Here is a 24600-nt window from a genome sequence, read left to right on the forward strand (position 1 = left end):
TTAGATTATGGGAAGACTTGCTATTTAAATCCCGTTTGGATTTTCTAGATTAACATATAGTCATACAAGTATCTTGAGGGTACATTTTAGGTTATCCACAAAAGAAGATATCACTTTGGCTTCAAACAACAAAGGAACACTCTCTGCTGAGCTTAAAAGAAAAAAAAAATTATTTACATATTTATAAATCGTGATATTCCCACAATTTATACCCAGTCAAGCAGCCATTTGTATTTATATGCCAAAGAAAGGTATTATCAAATATGCAAGAAAGTACTATTTTCTGCAGAGAAACTACCAAAAGACATGATTCAGAATGATGGATGACGGATCAAAACTTAAAATTCAAAATAATGAGGCCATAGAACTAACAAACTGGTGATTATTAGTAAAATAAAAATATATAGAGAGGACAGTAAATCATTGTTTGTGAACCATAATTATGAAATGGAATAGAAAACATTTTTAAGAGAGCAGATCTCTATCACTTGTTCCCAACTTATCTGGTCTTGGTATTTCTTTACACTAATAAAAATAATTGAGGACTCCCAAAGAACTTTTGTTCCTGTGGGTCATATCTATCAATACTTACTACACTAGAAACAAAAGCAGAGAACCATTTGGCAGTGTGTGTTAAGTCGTTTAAAAATAACAATAATACACTGAGACCCTAGGTGTTAGTTTCTAATATCATTCCCTAATAAAAGAAACCAGGGCTTCTTAGAGAAGTGGTTGATTGTAGAACTGGGGCAGGAAATATACAAGATGAGCCTGGGGCATCCTGTAGTATCACAAAGTAAGAAAGTCCTCAAAACACATGACACAACACAAAAAGCACAAAACTAGAAACTAAAAACAAAACAAAACCCTCAAATCCCTATAAGTATGGAATATTTCATAATGGGGTATGTCAAAGAGATACAGAAGAAACCTGAAAGTGGCCCCAATGGCCCAAACTGGAACAATTTGAGCAATAAAATAAATTGAGTAACTCAAAGAAATTATACCCTAAGACCAAAATAAATACCCATGAATCCATACTAATATAAATAAATGATTGAGTAAATAAATAAACATGTAAATGGTGGAGAAGAGACAAATCTTCAGTGCATAAAAATTTCAAAGAATTTATGTAGCTACTCTGCAGTAAAGGAGTAGGAATGTTATTCTCCACTCCTTAAGGATAGCCTTCACACAGTGACTTCCTTCCAAAGACTACAGTATGGGAAAGAGGGGAAAAATAATAATTTTAGTATTTGTGGAGAAATCTGACAAAGATGGTGGAGTAGGGGATACAAGCCTAAGTTGTTGTTGGTTTGAAATAGACTGTTATAACTGTCAGACATTTTACATAAGCCTCATGGTAACCACAAAGCAGAAATATATAGTAGATACATAAAAGATAAATAGAAAGGAATCAAAACATACCATTACAGAAAATAGTCAAATCACAAAGGAGGAGAGCAAGAGAGGAAGAAAGGAACAAAGAATCTATAAAACAACCAGAAAACAATTGGCCAAATGACAGTAGTAAGTATGTACCTATCCATAATTACCTTGAAAACAGAAAATAAGTGAATTAAATTCTCCAATCAAAGGACATAGAGTGCTTAACGGATTGAAAAATTAAGACCAAAGTATATTCTGCCTGTAAGAAACTCATTTTGGCTTTAAGGACACACAAAGACTGAATGTGAAGGCGTAGAAAAAGATACGCCATCCAAATGAAAAATGAGCAGGTGTAGTTATACTTGTATCAGACTTAAAGACTTGTGACTTTAAGTCAAAACTGTAAAAAGAGGCAAATAATATAATTATATAATGATAAAGGGGTCAATTCATCAAAAGGATACAACAATTGTAAATATATATGCACCCGACTATATAAAACACATATTAATTTAACAGATCTTAAGGGAGAGATAGACAGCAACATAATAATAGTAGGGGACTTCAATAAGCCACTTCAACAATGGATAAATCATCTAGACAGAACATTAGTAAGGAAACATAGGACTTACAACGTACTTTAGACCAAATGTATGTGACAGACATATATGTCACATTCCATCCAATAGCAGCAGAATACACATTCTTTTCAAGCACACACAGAATACTCTCCAAAACAGATAACATGTTAGGATGTAAAACAAGTCTTATCAAATTTAAGAAGACCAAAATCATATCAAGTATCTTTTTTGACCACAATGATATGAAACTGGAAATCAATAACAAGAGGAAAAATTCTCAAAATACGACATAAAAATGGCTTTCAGGTATATGAGAAAAATGCTCAGCAGCACTAATCATCAAGTTAAAACCACAATAAGCTATCACTTCAGACCTGTTACAATGGCTACTACTAAAAAGACAAGAGATAACAAGTGTTGGAGAGGGTGTAGAGAAAAGGGAATACTTGTGCATGGTTGATGGGAATGTAAATTATTACAGCCACTGTGGAAAACCATATGGAAGTTCCTAAAAAAATTAAAAATAGAAATATACGGCTCAGCAGATTTACTTCTGTGTACATATCTGAAAGAAATTAAATCAGTATGTTGATAAGAGATTTGCACTTCCATGTTTATTGCAGCATTATTCACAATAACCAAGATATGGAATCAACCTGGACTTAAAATTTTTCTAAATACCTATTGAGTCAATAACAAAATTTATATAGTGGTAGATTGTTTAAAAAGTAAAGAATACGAGAGCACTATATATCAGTGTTTATGCAATGGAGACAAAATGAATTTTATTGGTAGATGTTTTCACTATTTGACAATTGAAAATAAATGAACTGAGCATTAAAATAAAGAATCCAGAAAATGTGCATTTAAACAAACTTAGATAGGAGGAGAAAAATAAAAATAAAAGCTACATTAAAGAATGAAAGGCAATAGAATTGGTAAATAAACTATTTTGGCAAGTATTTTGGAATAAAAATAGAGGAAGTAGAAATTAAATGTGAAAAGATGATGTATAATTGAATAGATAAAGAAAATGTGATAAATATACACAATGGAATATGATTCAGCTTTAAAACAGAAGAGGATACTGTCATGTGTGACAACATGGATGAACCCGGAGGACACTGTGCTAAGTAAAATAAGCTAGGCACAGAAAGACAAATACTGCATCATCTCATTGACATGTGGAATCTAAAACAGTTGAACTCATAAAATCACGGAGCAGAAGGGTAGATTCTAGGGGCTGGAGGTGGAGGGGAATGGAGATGTTGGTCAAAGGGCACAAAGTGTCAGGATGAATAAGTTGCAACTATCTATTGTACAACATAATGACTATAGTTCATAATAATGCATCGTATACTTGAAAATTGCTAAGCGAGTAGATCTCAAATGTTCTCACCATGAAAGAAATGATAAGTATTGAAGTGATAAATATTTTAATCAGCTTGGTTTAATCATTTCCCAATGTATAAAAGCATCATATTGTACACCATAAATGCACATACTTTTTATTAGTCAAATATACTTCAATAAAGCTGAAAAAAAGATTAACATCAATAGTAATGTCATATTGATAGTGTATACCTTCTAATGAGGTGACAAGAATGGAACTCTACCTCTATGTTTTTTTTTTCCTAAAACATATTACCCCTGTGTACTCATGAAAAAAATGTCAAAAAAATTCTAACTGAGGGATCTGCCACAAAGAACCTGATCACTATGTCTTGAAACTATCAAAGACTTCACAAACAAGGAAAGTCTGAGAAGCTGTCACAACCAAGAGGAGCCTAAAGAGACAAGAATGTAATGTGGCGTCCTGGATGGGATCCTGGGACAGGAAAAGGAAAACTGGGAAAATCTGAATGAAGTACAGATTTTAGTTATGAATTATTTATAAATATTGAGTTTATTAATTGTGATAAATGTACTATACTAATCAGACATTAATACTAAGAAAAACCGGGTGTGGAGTATCTGGAAACTTTTTGTACTATCTTTGCAACTTTTCTGTAAATCTAAAACTGCTCTAAAATATAACTTTATTAAAAATGGCAATGATAAACTCATTGAAAGTTAACATAAATAATACATGAAAGAAAAACTATTCTATTTATTGCAAAAGATTATTAAAGAGAGGAGCATTGTTTTGGATTTTTGCAAATCCCTTTAATATCTAGGTTGATAGACATCTGGATTCTCATATCTGCTTCTATATTCAGTGTGTTGTGATATCAGAAGTCATGGAACCTCTGAAAAACTCTACTGTAGGCTCATGAAAGAATGAGTATGAAAAAGGTAAATAATGTCTTCCTGTCTTTATATAAGTAATTTTAACCTCATATACCTCTTAAATGTATCGCAGGAGTTTTGTTATTATACTTTGAGAATGCTGACATATATTATAGAACACACAGGTTATAAACCCCAGGTTATTAACAGAAAAACTGGCAAGGGAATATGAGAATAGAAAGTGACAAATATCCTTTTCCTATAAATGGAAGTAAAAAATGAATTCTGTTGTCAAAATTATGTCAATAATTGTCAATATAATGCCAAGTGACATTATAAATATTATAAATGTTAATAGCTATGAAAGTAGGGAACTTTTTAAAAAAACTTTAAGATAACTATTTATATAATGAAATAAAACATATGTATCTTTGAAATTACCAAAGATAATAGTCAACAAAACCATCTATAAAGGAAAAATAGAACAAAGAATAAAGAAAAACCAGAAAGTATTAAACCAAATGATGAAAGAAGACCATCTATAACAATATATATAGATAAAGACAATGAGTGTGGAAATGTTCAACTAGCCTATTAAAAGAAAAAAGACTCTTAAGTTATGAACCAATATCAAAATATACTGTATGTAAGAGGAAGTCTCACAACAAAATGATAGAGAAAAACTAAATATATGGAAAAAACTAAAACAAAATGATGAAAAAGTATAAGTAAACAAAACAGAGGTGTCACTATTAATACTACAGGAAGTAGTGTTAATGGCAAAAAAGCACTAGAGTTATAAATATATTTTCTATTACTAAAAGTATAATCCCTAGTGAAAACAAACATATCTTCAGCACATGTAGGGCAAAGCTTTTAAAAATATAAAGAGAATTTAGCAGAAATACAATTACAATGAAAGATTTTAAGGTATCACTCTCGCTCTGTGATTGGATAGGTTATCAAAAATCCATAATAGCAACAATTTGAACAAAATAGTAAGATGATTCACTAACCAACTTTGAATCCTCATCTGTCTCCATATTTCAGGCCATAAAAAGCATTCTAATAAGTCCCAAAAGGTAACCTTTGGTATATGCCATAGTCTGTTTCGCATAAAAAAGGAAGGAAAGAGGGAATGGAGGCAAGGATGAAAGAAGGAAGGGGGAAGAGAGGAAGCAAGGAAAGAAGAAAGGAAGGAAAAAAGAAAGGAGAAAAGAAAGAAAGAAAAGTTGAACTACCGTGGACTTAAAATTTTCCTAAATGCCTATTGAGTCAATAAAAAAATTTATATAGTGGTAGATTGTTTAAAAAGTAAAGAATACGAGAGCACTATATATCAGTGTTTATGGAATGGAGACAAAATGAATTTTATTGGTAGATGTTTTCACTATTTGACAATCGAAAATAAATGAACTGAGCAATAAAATAAAAAATCCAGAAAATGCGCATTTAAACGAACTTAGGTAGGGGGAGAAAAATAAAAATAAAAGCTACATTAAAGAATGAAAGGCAATAGAACTGGTAAATAAACTATTTTGGCAAGTATTTTGGAATAAAAACAGAGGAAGTAGAAATTAAAAATGTGAAAAGATGATGTATAATTGATGTAAAATTGTATGTTATTAAATTTAAGTCACTATGAAATAGATTTTTTTCTTAAAAATATAAATTAACAAATTGAAAAAGCAGATAAACTAAAAGTGGCAGTGATGAAATAAAATGTGCTATAGAGTTTCTTTCATAAAGGGCTCAAGGGCCAGCTGGTTTTATGGGTAAGTTCTTTTGCCAATTTCAATGCTATTTTGGAAAACAAAGACAGTTTTTAAAAGCATCCCTAACCTTGATACCAAAATCTGACAAAGACAGCACACAGAAAACCAAGCAAATATTACTTTTTGATGTTGATATAAAAATCCTATGTAACATAACTAGTCAGTATATTAAAAGCATAACTTAACGTGACCAACTAAGATTTACTGAAGAGATACAGGGAATAGAATTAAAATGATTTGCATACATGGAGCATATTAAAAATACTTTTCTCAACAGATGCTGATATATTTTTGCAAAACTCTGTCATACTGGGAATAGTATAATGCTTCTTAAAATAATAAAATGTGTGACTATTGATAAACAGTCTTCTCAGCAGTTCATTGAACACTCAACTTAATTGTGAAACCAATAACCAAAAACCTACTTAATGGTAAAGTATTGTAGGTGTTTCCAGAAAAGCAAGAAAGTTAACAAAATTATTATTATTTAATACTGTGAAAGTTAGGGTCATTCCAGTACAACATGAAGCAGAAATAAGAGGCATAACTGCTAGAAAGATGGAGACAAAATAATTATTTATAGATGATATGATTGTATTCCTGGAAAAAAACAGCTTAATCACTATTAGAATCAAAAAATTGGCTAGATAAAAGATAAGTTCACAAAACTAACTTACTTTGATATATCACCAGCTAGAAAATATGAAAGAAATCATTTCAAAATTTGTACATAATACTCCAATTTAAGCTCAATATAGTTAATTCCTTTTCCCTCTGAAACGGTTCCTGAAATTATCAAAGGAATGTAAAAATTCATCTCAGCTCTGGAAACAAGTGCAGGAGGTCACCCATTGGCCAGAACAAATTTCTTCAGTTACTGAGCAGCTGAGACCAAACTGAAGGAGAATCTGGGCTGCTGCAGGAAGAACAACCTTTTTGGGAAAACAATTGTAAGGAACTTGCTGCAGCGCTGAAGGCTGCAGGGTGGAGCTGACCAAGGGCTTGAGAGAAGGGGTGAGGCCAAACCTTGAACCTACTGTTATCTTTGGGATGTGCAATTGGCATTAGGGTAAGAAACTGACAGCTCGCGGGCCAATGTGCACTTCCCATTGGCTTGATCATCTGGAGACATGAACTGTAATGACTAATGAGGTAGGGGCAGGGCTCTGAATATCCCCAGGCTGCTCCTGTACAGTGTTGACGCAGTTGGGAAGGGCAGAACCACAGCAAAGCCACACGTACCCCTTTTAAATCTGGAATTGAAAGACTTGAGTAGGGATCTCTGTAACTTGGAATCCATTTTAACTCTCCGGGCTACAGTTATTAGAATGAGCAAAAAGAGAAAACGGTTGGATGTTTGCTGAAGCTAATGTGGGAAGAAAAGTAAGTGTCTGTGAGATATCTTACTTCAAGAAACAGGTGGAAATTCAAAGTAATCCCATATTTGTTTTTAAATGAGATTTGAGAGGCTGTTGCACTTATGAGAAGGGCAGAAAATACTTCTTTCAAATGAAAACATAATTACAGAACTGAAAATACTGTTGCACTTTTGAAAAGGGCAGAAAATACTGCTTTCAAATGAAAACATGATTACAACATTAAAAATGCAGAGGAAGCCGTGAAGAGCAGATAATCTCTTCATCTTACAGTTTCATCAGAAATGCCTAAGAATTCACCCAGAAACCATAAAAAGATGAAAGAAATAATCAAGTTAGTAAAATAGTAAGGGGCATGGAAAGCACACAATTTATGTGTAGCAGTAACTCTGAAAGGAGAGCAGAAAAGAGGGCAGGCCATTAAAAAATGTGTTTTTAAAGGAGAATTTCCCTGAACTAGAGATCTGACTTTAGATTAAAAGCTCTTAGCAATGACAGAAAATGACAGAATCCTCTACATATACATGTCTTCTGGTGCGGCTTTTGAAAATACAGTACGAAATGAAGAATTACAAGAAGATAAAGAGAAATCTTAAATGTATGCAGGCAGAAATCACAAATTATGTAAAACGGGAAAAAATCAGATGGTATCAGATTTCTTCACTTAAGTAAATGTTGGAAGACCATGGAACAGTGTCTTAAGAATTTAGTGAGAAAATGATTGTGGTCTATTTTTCAGGTGCTAAAATACTCATTTTATTTCATCTTTTTATTTCCTGGTGATTTTTTTCAAGTGATAATATTTTTATTCTAAAAGTAGATGTCTTAAAAAGTTCATGTTACTTAATTAAAAAATGCAGTCAAGGCAAGAATTTATTTTCAGTAGAGATAAATTATTTTAAACTGCAGAAAAGCTAAAGTAAAAGGTTTAGATGACCTACTATTCCACATCAAAGTAAAAACATTGCGTATTAAATTTTGCTGCATAATTTTCCAGACTTTTCACCTACAACCCATAAGTACATGGATACACTTTATAAAACATACAAGGGGCACTAACTGCACATATTACTTTGAAGCCTGCTTTATTTACTAATTGTAATATTATGATAAATAATATGATCATAATATATGATCAATATTATTAATATTTTTGCATTAATTAATGTGCTTGTATAATGCCATTTTAACAGCTGTATAGTTTTTTGTATGAATGATCCATTATTTCTTTAATCAATCTTTTATGATTTGGTATTTGTTTCTAATTTTACAGCTCTATAAACCATGCGGACATCAAATCTTACATAGTATAATTGCAGTTAAGACTTTCTAAGAATGCAATTGCTGATTCAAACCAACTATACTTTTGAAAACCTTGACAGATATTGTCAAACTCTGCTCCTGAAAACAGCTCCCACCTTCCCTATAACCTCATTGATACTTAACATTTTCATTAAGTTTTAACATGGGCCACTCAAATAAAGGAAAAATTGCATCCATTATTTGGAATATAATTTTTTCATAATCTTTTATGGGCTGTAGTTTTTTGAGGGTTGCCTTACTCTTATTGATAAGTTAGAGTCCTCTATGTTAGTTTTCCTCATATATTATAATTTTTTTCTCAGTTCGTCACATGCAGAAGTTCTTCTTGGAGTTTCTGGATATATAGAATTTAACAAACACATCTATAACTACATCTGTATCTGTGTATCTATTTACTTACATATGCAAACCAGCAATCTTTCATTACGGCTTCTGCCTTGAGGGTTATGCTTTGAAAGCCTCTACTCCATCTCAATTTATTTGGAATTTATATTGGTTTTAAGTTGTGAGAAAGGAATCCAGTATTATGATTAGTCCAGAGTTTCCCCAGAATATGTTTTATGGATAATACTTCTGTGTGATGTTTACAGGATTAATTAAAAGAAGGATTTCACAATCAAATAAGTTTGAGAAGCACAAGGTTTAGGAAAAACCACTGAATTTCTTTACTGCAATCAACACTTACCAGAATGGAGACTAGTCTTTGCAATAGAATTTGAAGTGGCAAAACATTAGACACAATGCAAAGATATGTCAATATCATACTAGATAAGTAAATTATGGTTTCTCCATATAAGGAATACTATGCAGCTGTAAAGAAAAGAAGTGAGAATGCTTGCAATACTGATGGGAAAGGATATCCAAGATTGCTAACAGAAAAAGTCAGAATATATTATATATTGTATTGTACATTAAGAAAGGAGACAGTAACAATATATGTTTACACTTTCTTAGATGACATTAAGAAATGTTAGAAGGTTTATTAGAAACCAAGAATAGTGGTTATCCATAAAGTGGTAGGGGTAGAAAGAGGGCAAGTATGAGAGAAAGAGAGAGAAATCTTTTCCTAATTACTTTTTTACACTCCCTGATTTTTAAACCACACAAATATATTATGTATAAAATTTTAAAAAATTGAAAAGGAAACCATCTCAAAGGCTCCAATATGCTATTATATATTGTGACTCTCCAAGTTGTGGGCAGCAGTAGAATAGAGAGTAATCTACAAACTCATTCAAGTACAGAATCCTACAATTTTAGGTTATTCAGGTTTCCAAAAATATTTATGGAATAATCCCTACAAATTTGACATGCTATCTTTAGCATATACTAAACACAAACTTTTATACGTTTGAGTTTTTGTGCGTGCGTGTGTAATTTCTAGTTTGCTTTTATTGAACGATTCTGCTTCTAGTACTGTGTATTTTGATATCTTGAATGGCAAGTCATTTATTATTATTCTCTTAAAAGTTATTTTGCTGATATCAAAATTAATTCTTCTTGTTTATTATTTTCTTGAACAGTTTTTATCCATTAACTCTTTCAGATGATTCACTTTATCAAACTGCCTAAACATACTCTTAGGAATAGTTTGAGAAGAACTGATATCCTTAAGAATTATATAAAGATAGAAGGGAAACTGTTTTCTACATACACTTAAACACTTTCTGCATTTTGAATCACGTGGAATGTAGTTCTCAAATATTTTCTTATACCATCCAGTAAAGTCTAAATTAGCATGATATTTTTCATTTTCTTCACATAAATTCTGGCTGTTTCTTAATTATTCTCAGGATTCTTACTTTGTTTTTGTTGAAAAGGAGATCCATTATTCATTTTATTTTGTCAAGGATTATTGCTGAATAATTATTGCTGAAATGAGCTACTTTTTTCTTCAACACGTATTACATTTTAACAAATTTAATTTTGGCATTTCTTGAGGCAAATATATGATGCTCTCCTTTAACAAATTAATTTGAAGAAATATAATAACAGATTTCCTGATAATTTATTTACTAGTATTATTTGCTAGAAAAAGTCATGCTCAAAAACATAACATTGCTGTTTCAATATAATTTGTATTTTTTTGGTGAATGTTTTAATTGGGATGTTTGTACCTATATTTGTAAATGGAGTTGGTCTGAAGGTTTGTTTTTGGAGTTGTCTTTGTTAGCTTTCTGTATTTAGGTTTTACCAAATCTCTATAATAAATGAGCAAGATTTCCACATTGTTCTGTACTCTTGAATAACTTATAAGGGTATTTGAAAGATTTTCCCTGCACAGATTTTGATACCAGTGCCTTTTGTAAATGTAATTTTTGAACAGTAGTTTCATTCCCCTTTACCTCCAAGCTGTATCAGTTTGATAATTTATGGTTTTGTAGAAAATCATCCATTTAATCTTATTGTGAATTATGCTCTCTGGCCTCTGTGCTTTCTCTTTCTCCATCTGAGGGCAGCTGCCTCCGGAAGTTGATGGCAGCACCCCAAAGGAGTCCTAAATTGGGTGGGCCCATCTTTCTCAAGGCTTCAAGGCTCACACTTTCACCTCCTAATTAGGCGCTACTGGTATATAGAGGCCATAACAGCCCTTGGTGGCTGCTTCCTGTTTGGCCCTATCTGTACAATGTCTACCAGAAATGTAGTAAAATTTCTGACATTTGTGTGGCAACCTTCCTAGTTTCTGCAGTAACGTGGACTTTCCTCCCTTTTTTTTTTTTTTTTTTTGACTTTGTTCACTCTGATTTCTGTCTGGGGGTCAAGGTTAAGGGCATGTTTTTATGCTAGCATCTTCCCCTGCAGTGTCAATGCACTCTTCCTTCTCAGTTTAATTGCTTTTCATCAGCCAAAGCGATAATACTAGGGGCTCTGGGCTATCTTTATAAGTGTAGAGGGTGTCAGGGGAAGAGATTAATCACAACAGCTAGCATAAACAGTCAATCCCGGAAACACAAATATGTTGACACCCCTTTGGCCAAGGCCTAGAGCAGCTTGGCAAAGGATCCACATTTTTTGTTTTTAATTTGTAAAATAATCAAGAAGGTGGAAAATTTGAGAAGTAGTGCTGTAGGTATATTTTTAAATATTCCTGTCTTACTCCCTGTTAATGAGCTGATTTTCAATTTTTATTATTGTGAACGAAAGTAAATAATACATATAAATATAAACATTTCAGCTGATTTTTGATAATGAATCATAATATACAAAAGATAAAGTGCTGTAAATAATGACAATGGCATATTTTTGTAGCTTCTGTTACAGTTGGTACCTGTAGAGAATTATATTAGAGCTAACATATTCATATTCACTCACATTTCCACAAAATATCAATGAACGATTCTGTTTTCTAACATAGTCTCCTCTCCCATTATTATTGGTAATATTTAGAATTCAGAATAGGAATGTCTTACTTCTTGCTAAAACTCTACCATAATGTTATGTACATAGAAACTTAATTATCAGAAAATGACATATGGCCAATATTAATAAATGACTCAGGGAAGCAGAAATTCCCAGCTTGTCTAAATCTCATTTTTTTGGATGTCTTTTTCATTTTTCATCCTCATTACAGATTTTTTCTTGGCTTTGGTGGAGGGTCCTCTGATGAAGAAATGGTGGCTCGTTCATCTTCCTTGTCCTCAGGGGCATTGCCCTAGTACCTTCTGGGACCATCGCCATCTTACAGCCCACATAACAACTACAAGAGTGGGTGTAGCTCTGATTATCTTTGAAAACTACTGCATACTCCTCACAGTTTTTATAGAAAAAAGGAAACGGTCAATACATTTTGCAAAGCCAAATTTTTCTTCATGCATTCACCTTTCTTTTTCTGTGCTTTCTTCTCCAATGGGAAAAGTCACCTTTGATCACATGTAAAATCTTTCTTTATTACCTGTCAGTCATCTCCACCTTCCTAGAACTTCCTGTGTAGTGTCATAGTTTTGCCAGAGCAGCCATGCTAAGCTGCTGGGTTGCTAATTATTGCAGGACTTAATTAAAAATTATGATAATATTGTATTAATGATGAGCCTAAGTCCCCATTTTCATGAATGTTATAATGTTAGCGAAATCATCTATAACTGTGGATTGTAAACATAGACAGGGAATGGCAGACAAAACTGAACCAGTTCCTTCAGGGATCTAGGAATATAGCTAGAAGCAGCTCACTTTGAAGCTAGTGGCTTATCTTACTAGTCAGTTAAGAGAAACCACGGAAGTAATACATTTTCGAAAGGGGATTTGTTAACAACATATGTGTGTATGTGCACGTGCGTGTGTGTGTCTTCACATCATGTCGTAGAAACAATTTTAATAACATAGGAAATCGTTTATGATATGGTAAATGAAATAAGCAGATTATAAAATATATATATACGAATGACCATTAAATTATAAAAAGATGTTCATCCCCACTCCTAAAAGAGAAATGAGCATTTTAACTATGAGATCCCATTCTCATTTTTTTTTTTTCCCCATCATATGGATACAAATCTAAAAGCTTCATGATATACTTTGCTGGTGAGGCCTTGGAGAGACAGGAACTCTCACACATTGCAGGTGAGAATGTAAATTAGTACAATCCTGCATGGAGGGCAAATATCAAAATTAAGATGATATAGTCTATTTTTGAGATTTTATGCCATAGGTATTCTTGCATGATATTTATAAATGTTATGCATGGTGGCATTCTGTAATAGCAAACCATTGAAGGCAATCTAAACTCCACTAATAAATGATGGGTTAAATAATAGCATACATTCAAAAAGTGGAATACTAAGAAAATAATAGAGAAGGGGCCGGGCGCGGTGGCTCACACCTGTAATCCCAGCACTTTGGGAGGCCAAGGAGGGACAGTCACGAGGTCAGGAGATCGAGACCATCCTGCCTAACATGGTGAAACCCTGTCTCTACTAAAAATACAAAAAAATTAGGCGGGCATGGTGGTGGGCACCTGTAATCCTAGCTACTCAGGAGGCTGAGGCAGGAGAACGGCGTGAACCCGGGAGGCAGAGCTTGCAGAGGGCTGAGATCATGGGACTGCACTCCAGCCTGGGTGACATAGAGAGACTCTGTCTCAAAAAAAAAAAAAAAAAAGAAGCTCTTTATGAACAATATGGAAATATCTCTAAGACATACTGAGTTTAAAAAAACAAGGTGCATAACAGTGTGCATAATAGGCTATGTTTTGTCTTATAAAGAGAGAAACAATCTATATTTGTGTTGACTTCTACTTATATAAGGCACTTCAAATTTTTATAAGACACCACATTTTTTTTTCTTTTTTTTTGAGACAGGGTTTCACTCTGTCACCCAGGCTGGAGTGCAGTGGAGTGACCTCAGCTCCCTGCAACCTCTGCCTCCCAGGCTCAAACGATCCTCCCACCTCAGCCTCCCGAGTATCTGGGACCACGGGTGCACTTGCCACCACGCAGAGCTAATTTATTTGTAGAGATGGGGTTTCACTATGTTGCCCAGGCTGGTCTTGAACTCCTAAGCTTAAGCAATCCATCTGCTTGGGCCTCCCAAAGTGCTTGGATAACAGGTAAGAACCACCGCACTGGGCCACCACATTTTTTAATTTTTTAATCCATTCTACTGATGATGGATATTTGAAACATCTCCAGTTTGGGGGGTATTAAGAGCAATGCTGATAGGAACATTTTGTTTGATGTAATCGAGAGCATACGTGCATGGGTTTTTCTTAGGGTAATTACCTGCAAGTGAAATTTCTGAGTTATAGGGTATGCATAGCTTCTTCTTTTCTAGACACTATGAAAGTATTTTCTGGGCTGGGCATGGTGACTTATGCCTGTAATCCCAGCACTTTGGGAGGCCGAGGCCAGTGGATCACCTGAGGGCAGGAGTTCAAGACCAGCCTGGCCAATGTGGTGAAACCCTGTCTCTACTAAAAATACAAAAAATTAGCTGGGCGTGGTGGTGGACACCTGTAATCCCAGCTACTCTGGAGGCTGAAGCAGGAGAATTGCTTGAACCCGGGAGGTGGAGGTTGCAGTGAGCCAAGATAGCGCCATTGCACTCCAGCCTGGGCAACAAGAGTGAAACTCCATCTTTAAAAAAAAAAATTTTTTTTCCAATGTAATTATTAATTTATACTTCTTCTAGCAGTTGACAAAGGTTCTTATTGCTCAGTTTGAAACACTTAGTTTTGTCAGATTTCTTAATATTTTCTAGTTTGATGGCTGTGTAGTAAGATCTCATTATCGCTTTAATTTGCATTTCACTGGTAACAAATGAATTTGTGTGCCTCCTCATATATTTATTGGCTGTGTGGATGGTGTGTGTGTGTGTGTGTGTGTGTCTGTGAAGCCCATGTTCAAAACCTTTGTCCGTTCTTTTATCGGATTTCCTGTCTTTAATAGGGCTTAATTTAATCGATGTTTTAGTAAATGTTAATCTAACTGTATTTGTAAAAGTTAGTAAAGAGTTTGAATGAATGATCATGGTTGCAGGCCCACCATACAGCCAGAAGGCAGGTGCAGCAGCCTGAGATTTTTCACGAAAAGTTTCATGTAATTAGCTTACACAAATTATTCATCAATTAAATTGGGTCTAAGCATCTGCCCATCACACTGTCTGCTGCCAGTCATCTTCCAGTGAACCCAGATTAATGAATGATGCTAACATTGGTAGTTAACATTCACTAGACCCTTACCTCTATGCAGGGCACTAGGCTGAGGATTTCATGTAGGTTATTTTTACTTACATCTCTCTATGCTTCTTTGTGGAATGTACAGCTGCTCCTCAACTTACAATAGGGTTAGATCCAGATAAACCCATCATAAATTGAAAATATTTTAAGTTGAAAATGTACTTACCACACCTAACCTACCAAACATCATAGTTTAGCCCAGCCTACCTTACATGTGCTCAGAACACTTACATTAGCCTACAGTTGGGCAAACTCATCTAACACAGAGCCTATTTTGTAATAAAGTGTTGACTATCTCATGTAATTTATTGAAAATTATACTGAAAATGAAAAACAGAAAGGTTGTATGAATACTCAAATTACAGTTTCTACTGAATGCATATCACTTTCCCACCATTGTAAAGCTGAAAAATTGCAATTTGAACCTTCGCAAATGGGGGACTGTCTGTACTATTAGGCTCAGAGCCTTAAATTACTTGACCATTATGAGTCAGCTAGACAGTGATGGGACTGGGAGCTGATCGCTCATCTAACTCCAGAGCACACACTCTTCTAATTATTATACTGCCTCAAAACAAAGTTTCCATCTGGTTTCAAATTTGGGATTGTTGTGTACTCTGAAAGTGGCAATCATTTCTTCTAAAAGAAGAGAATATAATTAAGTAGTTTGCTTAGACATGGTAAAATTGAAATTGTCTAGAAATATATTATAATGTTTTTTGAATGATACTGACAAAAACAAAATAGGTTTGAATAAAGCTATGCTATGCACTTATGTTTCCATCACTGTCATTCAGTGAGTGACAAATACACTATTTTGACTTACTATTGTATCAATAAACATGTTACAATTCATGAATAGATAACAATAGATGCTGTTAAGCCAAGTTTATTTTTTAGGTTAAAATGATGAAATAAACAACAATTGCAATCGTAACTGTATATCCAGTAGCAGCTACCCTAAATTCTCAAAGCAAGGAAACAAGACAATCCAACACATCATGTTGAGTCTCAAAGGGATTTTCTATTCATTCATAAGCATAAAACACCAAAAAACACCAAAATGTTCAAAAATAAGACTCCCCCCAAAACAGTATTCTTTTTTGGAAAAGACCCCAGAGATCTGTGGGAAAATTAATCTTTATTTCCAAGTTAAACTTTGAATTTGTTATAAGATTAAAGAACTATGAGTATTTGAAACAAAAGTTGTAGAAAGTGATCAGATTTTGAAAAGACCATGAAAAACTAAGAGCTGAGCTACAGCCCATGGAAACGACGGGCGACATTTCTGAAGCAGTTTATATAATGAGCTTTAATTCAGAGACTTTTTTTCCCTTTTGAGGAAACCCTCTGGCTTGAATACGTTCACAGGTCCTGTATGGCTTGTAACAAGCTGTGTTCTTTCTCCCTCTGAGACCTTGCTCAGGCTTGTAGTTTCATTTGAAAGAATAATTTTCAATATTTCCTAGGCTGAGCATTAATCCCTCCATTGCTTGATCGATTAAATCCCACTGTTTGTGTCTGGAAGGCGACGTCTGAGCTTTATGTATTGCTTTCTGGCAAGCTGCATTTCCATGCTCATGGAACAGAAGCAGCTGGGTAACTGTGTGCAACAGGCTTTCAGCCCTCAAATCTTGGGGGGAATGACAGGTGTGGCGTCTCATTTTAACTCAAGTTTCAAGGTCTCATAATTATACTGCTATCTGAGCCAGCTGATCAATTTGGTTCATACCTTTTGTATGGCATTTAATAGCTTACAAGGTGAGAATATATTATCTAGTTTGATCTTCACAAGAATTGTTTATAGGAAACAGAGCTCTATTATCTCTTATTTGAATAACGAGGAGAGGCTGTGACCCTTGCCCAGGGTCACATGGCCAGTAACTGGCAATCTTGTAATTAAAATTCAGATCTTTTGATTCTAACACCAGTGTTCTTTTATGATTCACATAAAAAACCTGAGATTGGAGAATTATAGAGGGCTTTCAAAAAGATCCACGTTATCTATGTGCTCTGAGTCCCGAAAACTAACTGTAATATAAATGTCACATTGTGGCTCACTCGAGCAGAGCAAAACAAAGAATATGCCATTTCAATGTTGCCTCGAGGATAAGAAGTCTTGGAGAAAATTGCTGGGATACTTTGAAAAACCCTAAATGTGATCAGGCAGGCCCCTAGAAGGTAAGTCTGTCTGCCCTGTAAGGGACCCGTAGCTCATAAGGTCTCAATGCCTGGCCTGGCCTTCACCTGTGTTTCACCTGCATATGTTCTATTTCTCCAGCTGTAACATCCTGGGTGTAATTGTATTGTTTTGGTCTTCTGCAAAGGGGAATCTCTATCTCAAGATTTTCAAGTGCAAGTACCTTATCAGGGAGAAGAAACACCAGTAGGAAAAGGGGGCTGTAGTATAGGGAAGACACAGTGGCCAATAAAGGGTATATTATCCAGGCAGCTACCCCTGGAGATTAATCCCACAAGAAAAGCTTGGACATGATGTAAAACACACACCACAGAGACACACTCCCCTGAGGGGTGAGAGACGGGTGTTCAGATGCCAGCTCCCCTCAGGCTTTGTTCTTCTTCTTATTTTTTGCAGTGCAAAGTGAAAGCAAGTTTATTAAGAAAGTAAAGGTATAAAAGAATGGCTACTCACAGACAGAGCAGCCCTTCAGTCATTGTTGAGAGCTGCTGGGAGTGGGAGGTAATTCCCCACCTTCCCGCATCCTGTGCAGGAGAGAAGAGCGGCATTCCGCATTCCGTAGCTTAGGAAAAAGTTCCTAGGCAAAGAAAGGCAGATCCCGGCAGGGTAATGTCTCTGGTAAAAGGCCCGAGGGATATGGCTCTGCTATAACAGGATCTAGATCTTATATTTCAAAAATTATCTTTCAATGCTTAAAATAGTATTTGGGATACTACAGTCCCCTGATAACTGTGGACATAGTAACGTGATATGAGAGTATATGTGAGAAATGCTTATGGATACACATTAAATCGGTACCATCAAAAGAATATGGAAAGAAAGAAAGATCAAGAAGGGGCCAGGAAGGCACCCTGCACCATCATTGCTTTGGCATGAGGAGTCATCTCTACTCACACTTTCTCATAAATCTTGTTGGGATGCTCTGGCCATTCGATCATGCATACGACTCTGCTGGGCATGGTCTCTGTGGTTGAGTAGTAGCCCTGGGGGAAGGCCAGCAGGAGAGCCAGGACCCAGATGACACAGATGACCACTTTGGTGGCCGTGGCGGACAGCCGGGGCTGGAGGGGATGGATGATGGCCATGTACCTGGAACAGAGAAGAAAGAATAAAGTTCTGATTTGGTCACCAAAATCTGCATCAGAGATTCCATATTTTTCCTGCCAATAAGAAAATTCATGGAAACCCTTTGATTCCTGATGATTTATACAATTATTTTCCAATTCCTTTTCCATATTCTATCCTTAAGCTTTATGATATGCCATACAATGCCATCATGCCTAAGAAAAGCCAGCTAGATTTTTCAGTATTTCCGAACCCATCTAGCAACATTCAAGGAGAGACATTTTCATTATTGAAATGCTTGTGCTGGGGACAGGACAGCCAAGTATAGGTAAGTGAAATCAGAAAAATAAGAACAATGTTGTAAATTTATTTAATATAAAGACTGACTTTCATTCTTTCTGGATTAAGGGATAATGGTGATCAGAATAGTAGTTTTTTTCAATCCTTATGTGATATTATAAAAGGTTAGCAGTCCTACCTCGGTCCATACAATTTGAGGGGAAGTAAACATGTCTCTGTGACAAAGCATTGGCCTAAAGTCAGCAAAAAACAACAGCTCCTGGAGAAATTGTGATCAATTCTTTGAGCATCTAGGAGTCAGTGTGTGGCTGACTATACATACTTCATGAGGAGAAAGACGGTCTCTACCTGCTGAGGCAGACAGACTAGAATGCACAAAGGACCAGTGTGGATGACATTTCATTGCAGGAAGAGTGGAGCACAGCAAATGATGACTTCATGTCTGAAGCCATTCCTCCATCTCCTCACTCCTGGGCTCTGGCACTAAACAGTGTCATCTGAATGAATGTGCCCACATGTTTGAATTTGTGCACAGCCCCTGAGATGTTGCAGAGATTTGAAGGATAGGTACTTCCTATCAGCCTTTCATATCAGTGATAAGCACATCAATTCTGCCTCTTTCATTTTCAAAGGCATCTCTCTATGCATATTTTTCTTGTAAAGTTTATAGCTCTATACCTTAAAATAAGCATTTTTTAAAGAGAAGGAATGATATCTTATAGGGCCTTTGGCTTTTAAATGTTATCTGACAAAACCTCAGAATTACACATTGATTCTCTGACAGTCAGGTGTTTCCAACATCCATGGGACAGAATGGTCAACGGAGACTTAAAAAATCTGCAGACAAAGAGCAGCACAGCTGTCAGCTGGCTCCACATCATTCCACATAATTATTTTGCTGTATTCTTTGGACTCCTAGGATCTCTAGACCAGAATTAGGGCCAGGGTTACAAGTAAAGCAATTTTATTCAGTATGCGCTCAATAAATTCCCACTGGGCACCTGCCACGGTAGAGCACAGTGTTTCCTTCTGGGCTATGAGCTTGTAATTTCTCCAGGGAGAAAAGGTGCATCAATAAGCAGCTCAAAACACAGCAGTAGGATAAGTGACCTCAAGTGGTAATTGGATCAATACCTTAGAGTCTTAGGGGAGCTGCGGAGACACGCAAGCCCTGGAATGGCAGGTGGTCTACTGGAGGGGCTTCAAGAGGTGTGCTGGATTTGAGTGAGCCTGCTGAGCATCCTGCCCCAACGGCAGGAAGCGTTTGCAGCTTTCTTCTTTCTCCATGTTAGGATTAGGCTTTGTTTGCATGAAGGCTTCCTTTAGCATCCTCTTATCACTGTAAACTTTAGAAACTTTTCTCTGCATTTTGGTGCTAGGGACCTGGGCTTTCCTTCTCTGGTCTGTAAGGGCCACTGAAAGTGTTCAGTGTATAGTGTCTGACTACTAGGAGGACACTTCATGTCAAACTTTATATCAGAAGTCATGACGACTCCCAGGAAGGAAACTCCTAGAAACTCTTCCTTCTGCCTCTTTTAGAAAGTGGGTAGGTGGTCTTAAAGTCAGGAGAGAGTGGAATTATAGGAAGGGACTTGGAAAAGATATGATGTTGGGGGTGTGTAGTAATCTATACATCTCTGGGCAAGTTTCCCTGGTTCTGTTGATGCTGTAAAGCCTATCACTCAAATGCTGTCTGAAGGTCATCAAAAGGGCTAAAACAACTCTCACGATGTTGCAAATCAAGCATTGTCTGTTTCCTTTAGATTACCTGCAAAGGGCCATGACTACTGCCAAGGCAGGTCCAGGACACCATAGACTAGATGACCTTCCATCTCTGCAGTAGACCCCTGAAAAGGACCCTGAGAAGTGTTGATTTCTCCCCTAGACCTGTGTCTTCCTTGATGCCTGACAGTGGTGGAGCCCTGTATCCTCTTCAGGCAGGGGGGGGGGGGGGGGGGGGAAACTCAGAGCCAACACATGGTAGGCCTGTTCAACCATTATCGTTGCTGTCTTTCCAATTCAGTGAAGGGCTGGACCCAGATGGTCATGGCCAAAACCTCTTTGAGTGTTTGTATTAAAACCATAGGATTGCTTGTTGGGTTATTTCCCAAAGGCAAATTGTTTTCCCCCTACAAAGCTGGAAATGCAGCCGTGAAGATGCCTTATCTCACCTCCAGCACTGCACAGTTCCTACCCCCGCTGGCAGCTGCGCATTCTCAGGCTTCACAGTACCTTAAGGAGGACGCTCAGGGGAGAATGTGGTAATTGCATTGCCCTCTTTTAATATTACCTCAAATGCAAGATTTTAATTTGTTTCTCATTCAGGATAAATGCTCAGTCTTAAATAAACAAATCCTAACACCACTCCCCATGCTCAGATTGGCGATACACCATTCAGAATCTAATGTGACTGGGCTTATGGGGGATTGCATCAGCATATTGGCACTGTAACTCCAAATGGGTGGCAGAAAGCCATATTTTATCCTTATTGCAAAAGTTGCAATTTGGGAACCCATTTCAGTTAACTCTCTGCCGTTCCTTGAGTGTAGGAGCCATTTTAGTGACAGATGAAAGTATTACCCACATAAAGCCAGAGAGAAAAAAAAAAGATTGGCTTTAAAAAATGTATATATGTTCATTTGTTCAAAGCAGAGGTATTTGTAAATCTCCCTCCCTCCTTCCTTCCCTCCTTTCCTCTCCTTCCTCCTTTCTTCTATCTCTCTCTTGCAATCCTCATTTCTGGGACTTGTTTAACATGTTTTTTTCTTATTTACCCAAAAGCTAGCACCATTTGGATAACCTGTACACAGATGGATGAACATTTTCTTTCCTACTCCCCATTTCAAGCTTGGATCCATTAACATACATTTATATATTTTTCTGGAACCATCCTGAGCAATTCTTGCTTATTTGGTTATGAGCAAGTGCTGCAAGCCCAAGGAAAATACATTTAATAAATATTTATTGACTGCATCATGCTCACGGGACTCTAAGGCAGTCAATGAAACGTCTTTCTGGTGTAAGCATTAATCATCAGGCTGCCAGAGACAGGGGTCTGGAGGTGTGTGGGATGTGGATTACGTTCTCTACTTCAGGTGGTTCCAGTCCCACCGAGGGCCATCAGCTCTGATTTGAATTGTATGTGTCCTCCCAGCTGAAAAACCTGAGAGGTAGCCTTCCTCTTGCGTGATGATGCTTTATGAAAAGAACTCTCTGCTGCACATTTTTTTTTCTTGTAGGCAGTGTGAAACAATCTTACTGTGAAAAAGAATTTCAATCCTCTGACAAGCCACAGTATCTTCATAACTTCCTCTTATACCGGTCCCAAAACACTCGGCAGAGAGAATGTCTTTCCTCTACTATGAGATTTGTCCGGTGGGGCCCTTCTTCCACAGTCTTTCTCATCCAATTCCAGTTCCTGCCCTCGCTTCTCCCACTCACTCCTGGGGTGTTACAAGTTTCCTTTAAGGGACCATATCTTCCTGAGTTCAGATAACCAGGGTGGTAAGAGCTGAGAGTATGGCTGCTGTAGTCTAGCTCAAGGATTGGCAATTTTTTTCTGGGAAAGACAGATATTAAATATTTTGAGTTTTGTGGTCTATATAGTTTCAGTTGTAATTATCAAACTCTATCTTTGTAGTGTGAAAACAGCCACAGACAGCAAGGAAACTATTAGGCATGACTGTATGATAATAACATTTTATTTACAAAAATAAGAGGTAGGCTGCATTTGGCCCCTGGCCCATAGCTTGCTGTCCCCAGGTCTGGTTTACGGGAAGTGAAGAGCAGGAGGAATTAGAACCATAGGAGAAGATGGTGTAATATTCAGAAACACTCTTTACCTTTGGCAGATGGGAACTCATTGGGTAGATAACTCCTGTGTCCCACAAGCAATCAGTAAGGTGGTCTATGGCCAGTCATGACCCAGAATCACATATGGCCCTGGTTCTTACATGAGCACAGTGGTCAATCTGGGATGTTTTTCCTCCTCAGTCCCTTCCTGGTTGCTCCTGTTTATTTTCACAACTTGGCCCAGTCATCATGTCCTTGTGGCTGGGTTTGGTGCCCTACCTTTACTGCTGTGAAGATCTCTAAACCTTGTGCTGACCACGTTTCACTTTATTTTCTATTTTCTTTTCTTTTTTTCTTTTGAGACAGTCTCGCTCTTTCACTCAGACTGGAGTGCAGTGGTGTGATCTCGGCTCACTGCAGCCTCTGCCTCCCGGGTTCCAGTGATTCTCATGCCTCAGTTTCCCAAGTAGTTGGGATTACAGGCACCCGCCACCATGCCCAGCTAATTTTTTTGCATTTTTAGTAGAGAAGGGGTTTCACCATGATTGCCAGGCTGGTCTTGAACTCCTAACTTAAGTGATTCGCTCTCCTTGGCCTCCCAAAGTGCTGGGATTACAGGCATGAGCCACTGTGCTGGGCCTCTATTTTTCTATTTTCATATCCTTCTTTTCTCTTATCACCCTCCACAGGTCCTTGGCCTGCCCAGGTGCCTAGAATGTAGTAAATACTCAATGAAAGTTTGGTTGCGTAAATGATACCTTGGCACATAGCAATGGTTTCATAAAGCCTTGTTGAGTGAAAATAAATGTAGCAGGAGAAAAGCGTATATGGTATACCTTTATTCCTCCCAGTCTCAACACATGTAAGACTGTTAGGTGAGAATAATTATTGCTCAAAGTGTTTTCTGTCATATAGACATCCCCCAGGATCATCCTGCAGGAGTGACCTCACTGGACCTGGCTCTCCAGAATTTTTTATCTCTTGACATTAAGCCCTTAAATAAAGCCTCAATAACTACTTGTTGACTAACTTTTGTGTTGACTATATGTTGGGAACTGTGCAGGATTTAGTTTTTCAGCTTTTATTTTAGGTTCAGGGGTACATGTGCCAGGTTTGTTCTATAGATAAACTCATGTTACAGGGGTTTGTTGCACAGATTATTTCATCGCCCATATTAAGCCTAGCACACAATAGTTATTTTTTCTGCTTCTCTCCCTCCTCCCACTCTCCACCCTAAAGTAGGCCCCAGTGTCTGTTGTTTCCTTCTTTGTGTTCATGAGTTCTCATCATTTAGTTCCCACTTACAATGTGGTATTTGGTTTTCTGTTCCTGTGCTAGTTTGCTTAGGATAATAGCCTCCAACTCCATTCATGTTCCCGCAAAAGACATGATTTCATTCTTTTTTATGAAAGAATTTTATTTTATATATAGTATTCCATGGTGTGTGTGTACCACATTTAAAAGTCCAATCTGTCATTGATGGGCATTAGGTTGACTCTGCGTCTTTGCTATTGTGAATAGTACTGCAATGAACATATGCATGCGTGTAGCCTCATGATAAAATGATTTATATTCCTCTGGGTATATACCCAGTAATGAGATTGCCGGGTGAAATGGTAGTTCTGGTTTTAGCTCTTTAAGGAATGAAGACTTGAATGTGAAACCCAAAGCTATAAAAGCCCTGGAAGACAACCTAGGCAATACCCTCCAGGACAAAGGAAGGGGCAAAGATTTCATAACAAGGACACCAAAACCAATTGCAACAAAAGCAAAAATTGACAAATGGGATCTAATTAAACTTAAGAGCTTCTGCACAGCAAAATAAACTATCAATGGAGCGTACTGACAGCCTACAGAATGGGAGGAAATATTTATAAACTATGCATCTGACAACGGCGTA

The 24600-nt window shown here is 36.6% G+C and overlaps 1 protein-coding gene across 2 annotated transcripts in view; it reads right to left on the reverse strand.

Moving 5' to 3' along the window:
* LOC116273389 (substance-P receptor) overlaps positions 1–24600 on the reverse strand; it is a 150471-nt gene that overhangs the window by 52904 nt on the left and 72967 nt on the right. For both annotated transcript variants that reach the window (XM_031662416.1, XM_031662417.1), the window contains one exon: positions 18438–18632. In XM_031662416.1, coding sequence (XP_031518276.1) covers positions 18438–18632 — 195 coding nt within the window. The remainder of the gene's footprint in view (positions 1–18437; positions 18633–24600) is intronic.

Source organism: Papio anubis, unplaced genomic scaffold (assembly GCF_008728515.1).
Source record: "Papio anubis isolate 15944 unplaced genomic scaffold, Panubis1.0 scaffold63, whole genome shotgun sequence".
NCBI lineage: Eukaryota > Metazoa > Chordata > Mammalia > Primates > Cercopithecidae > Papio > Papio anubis.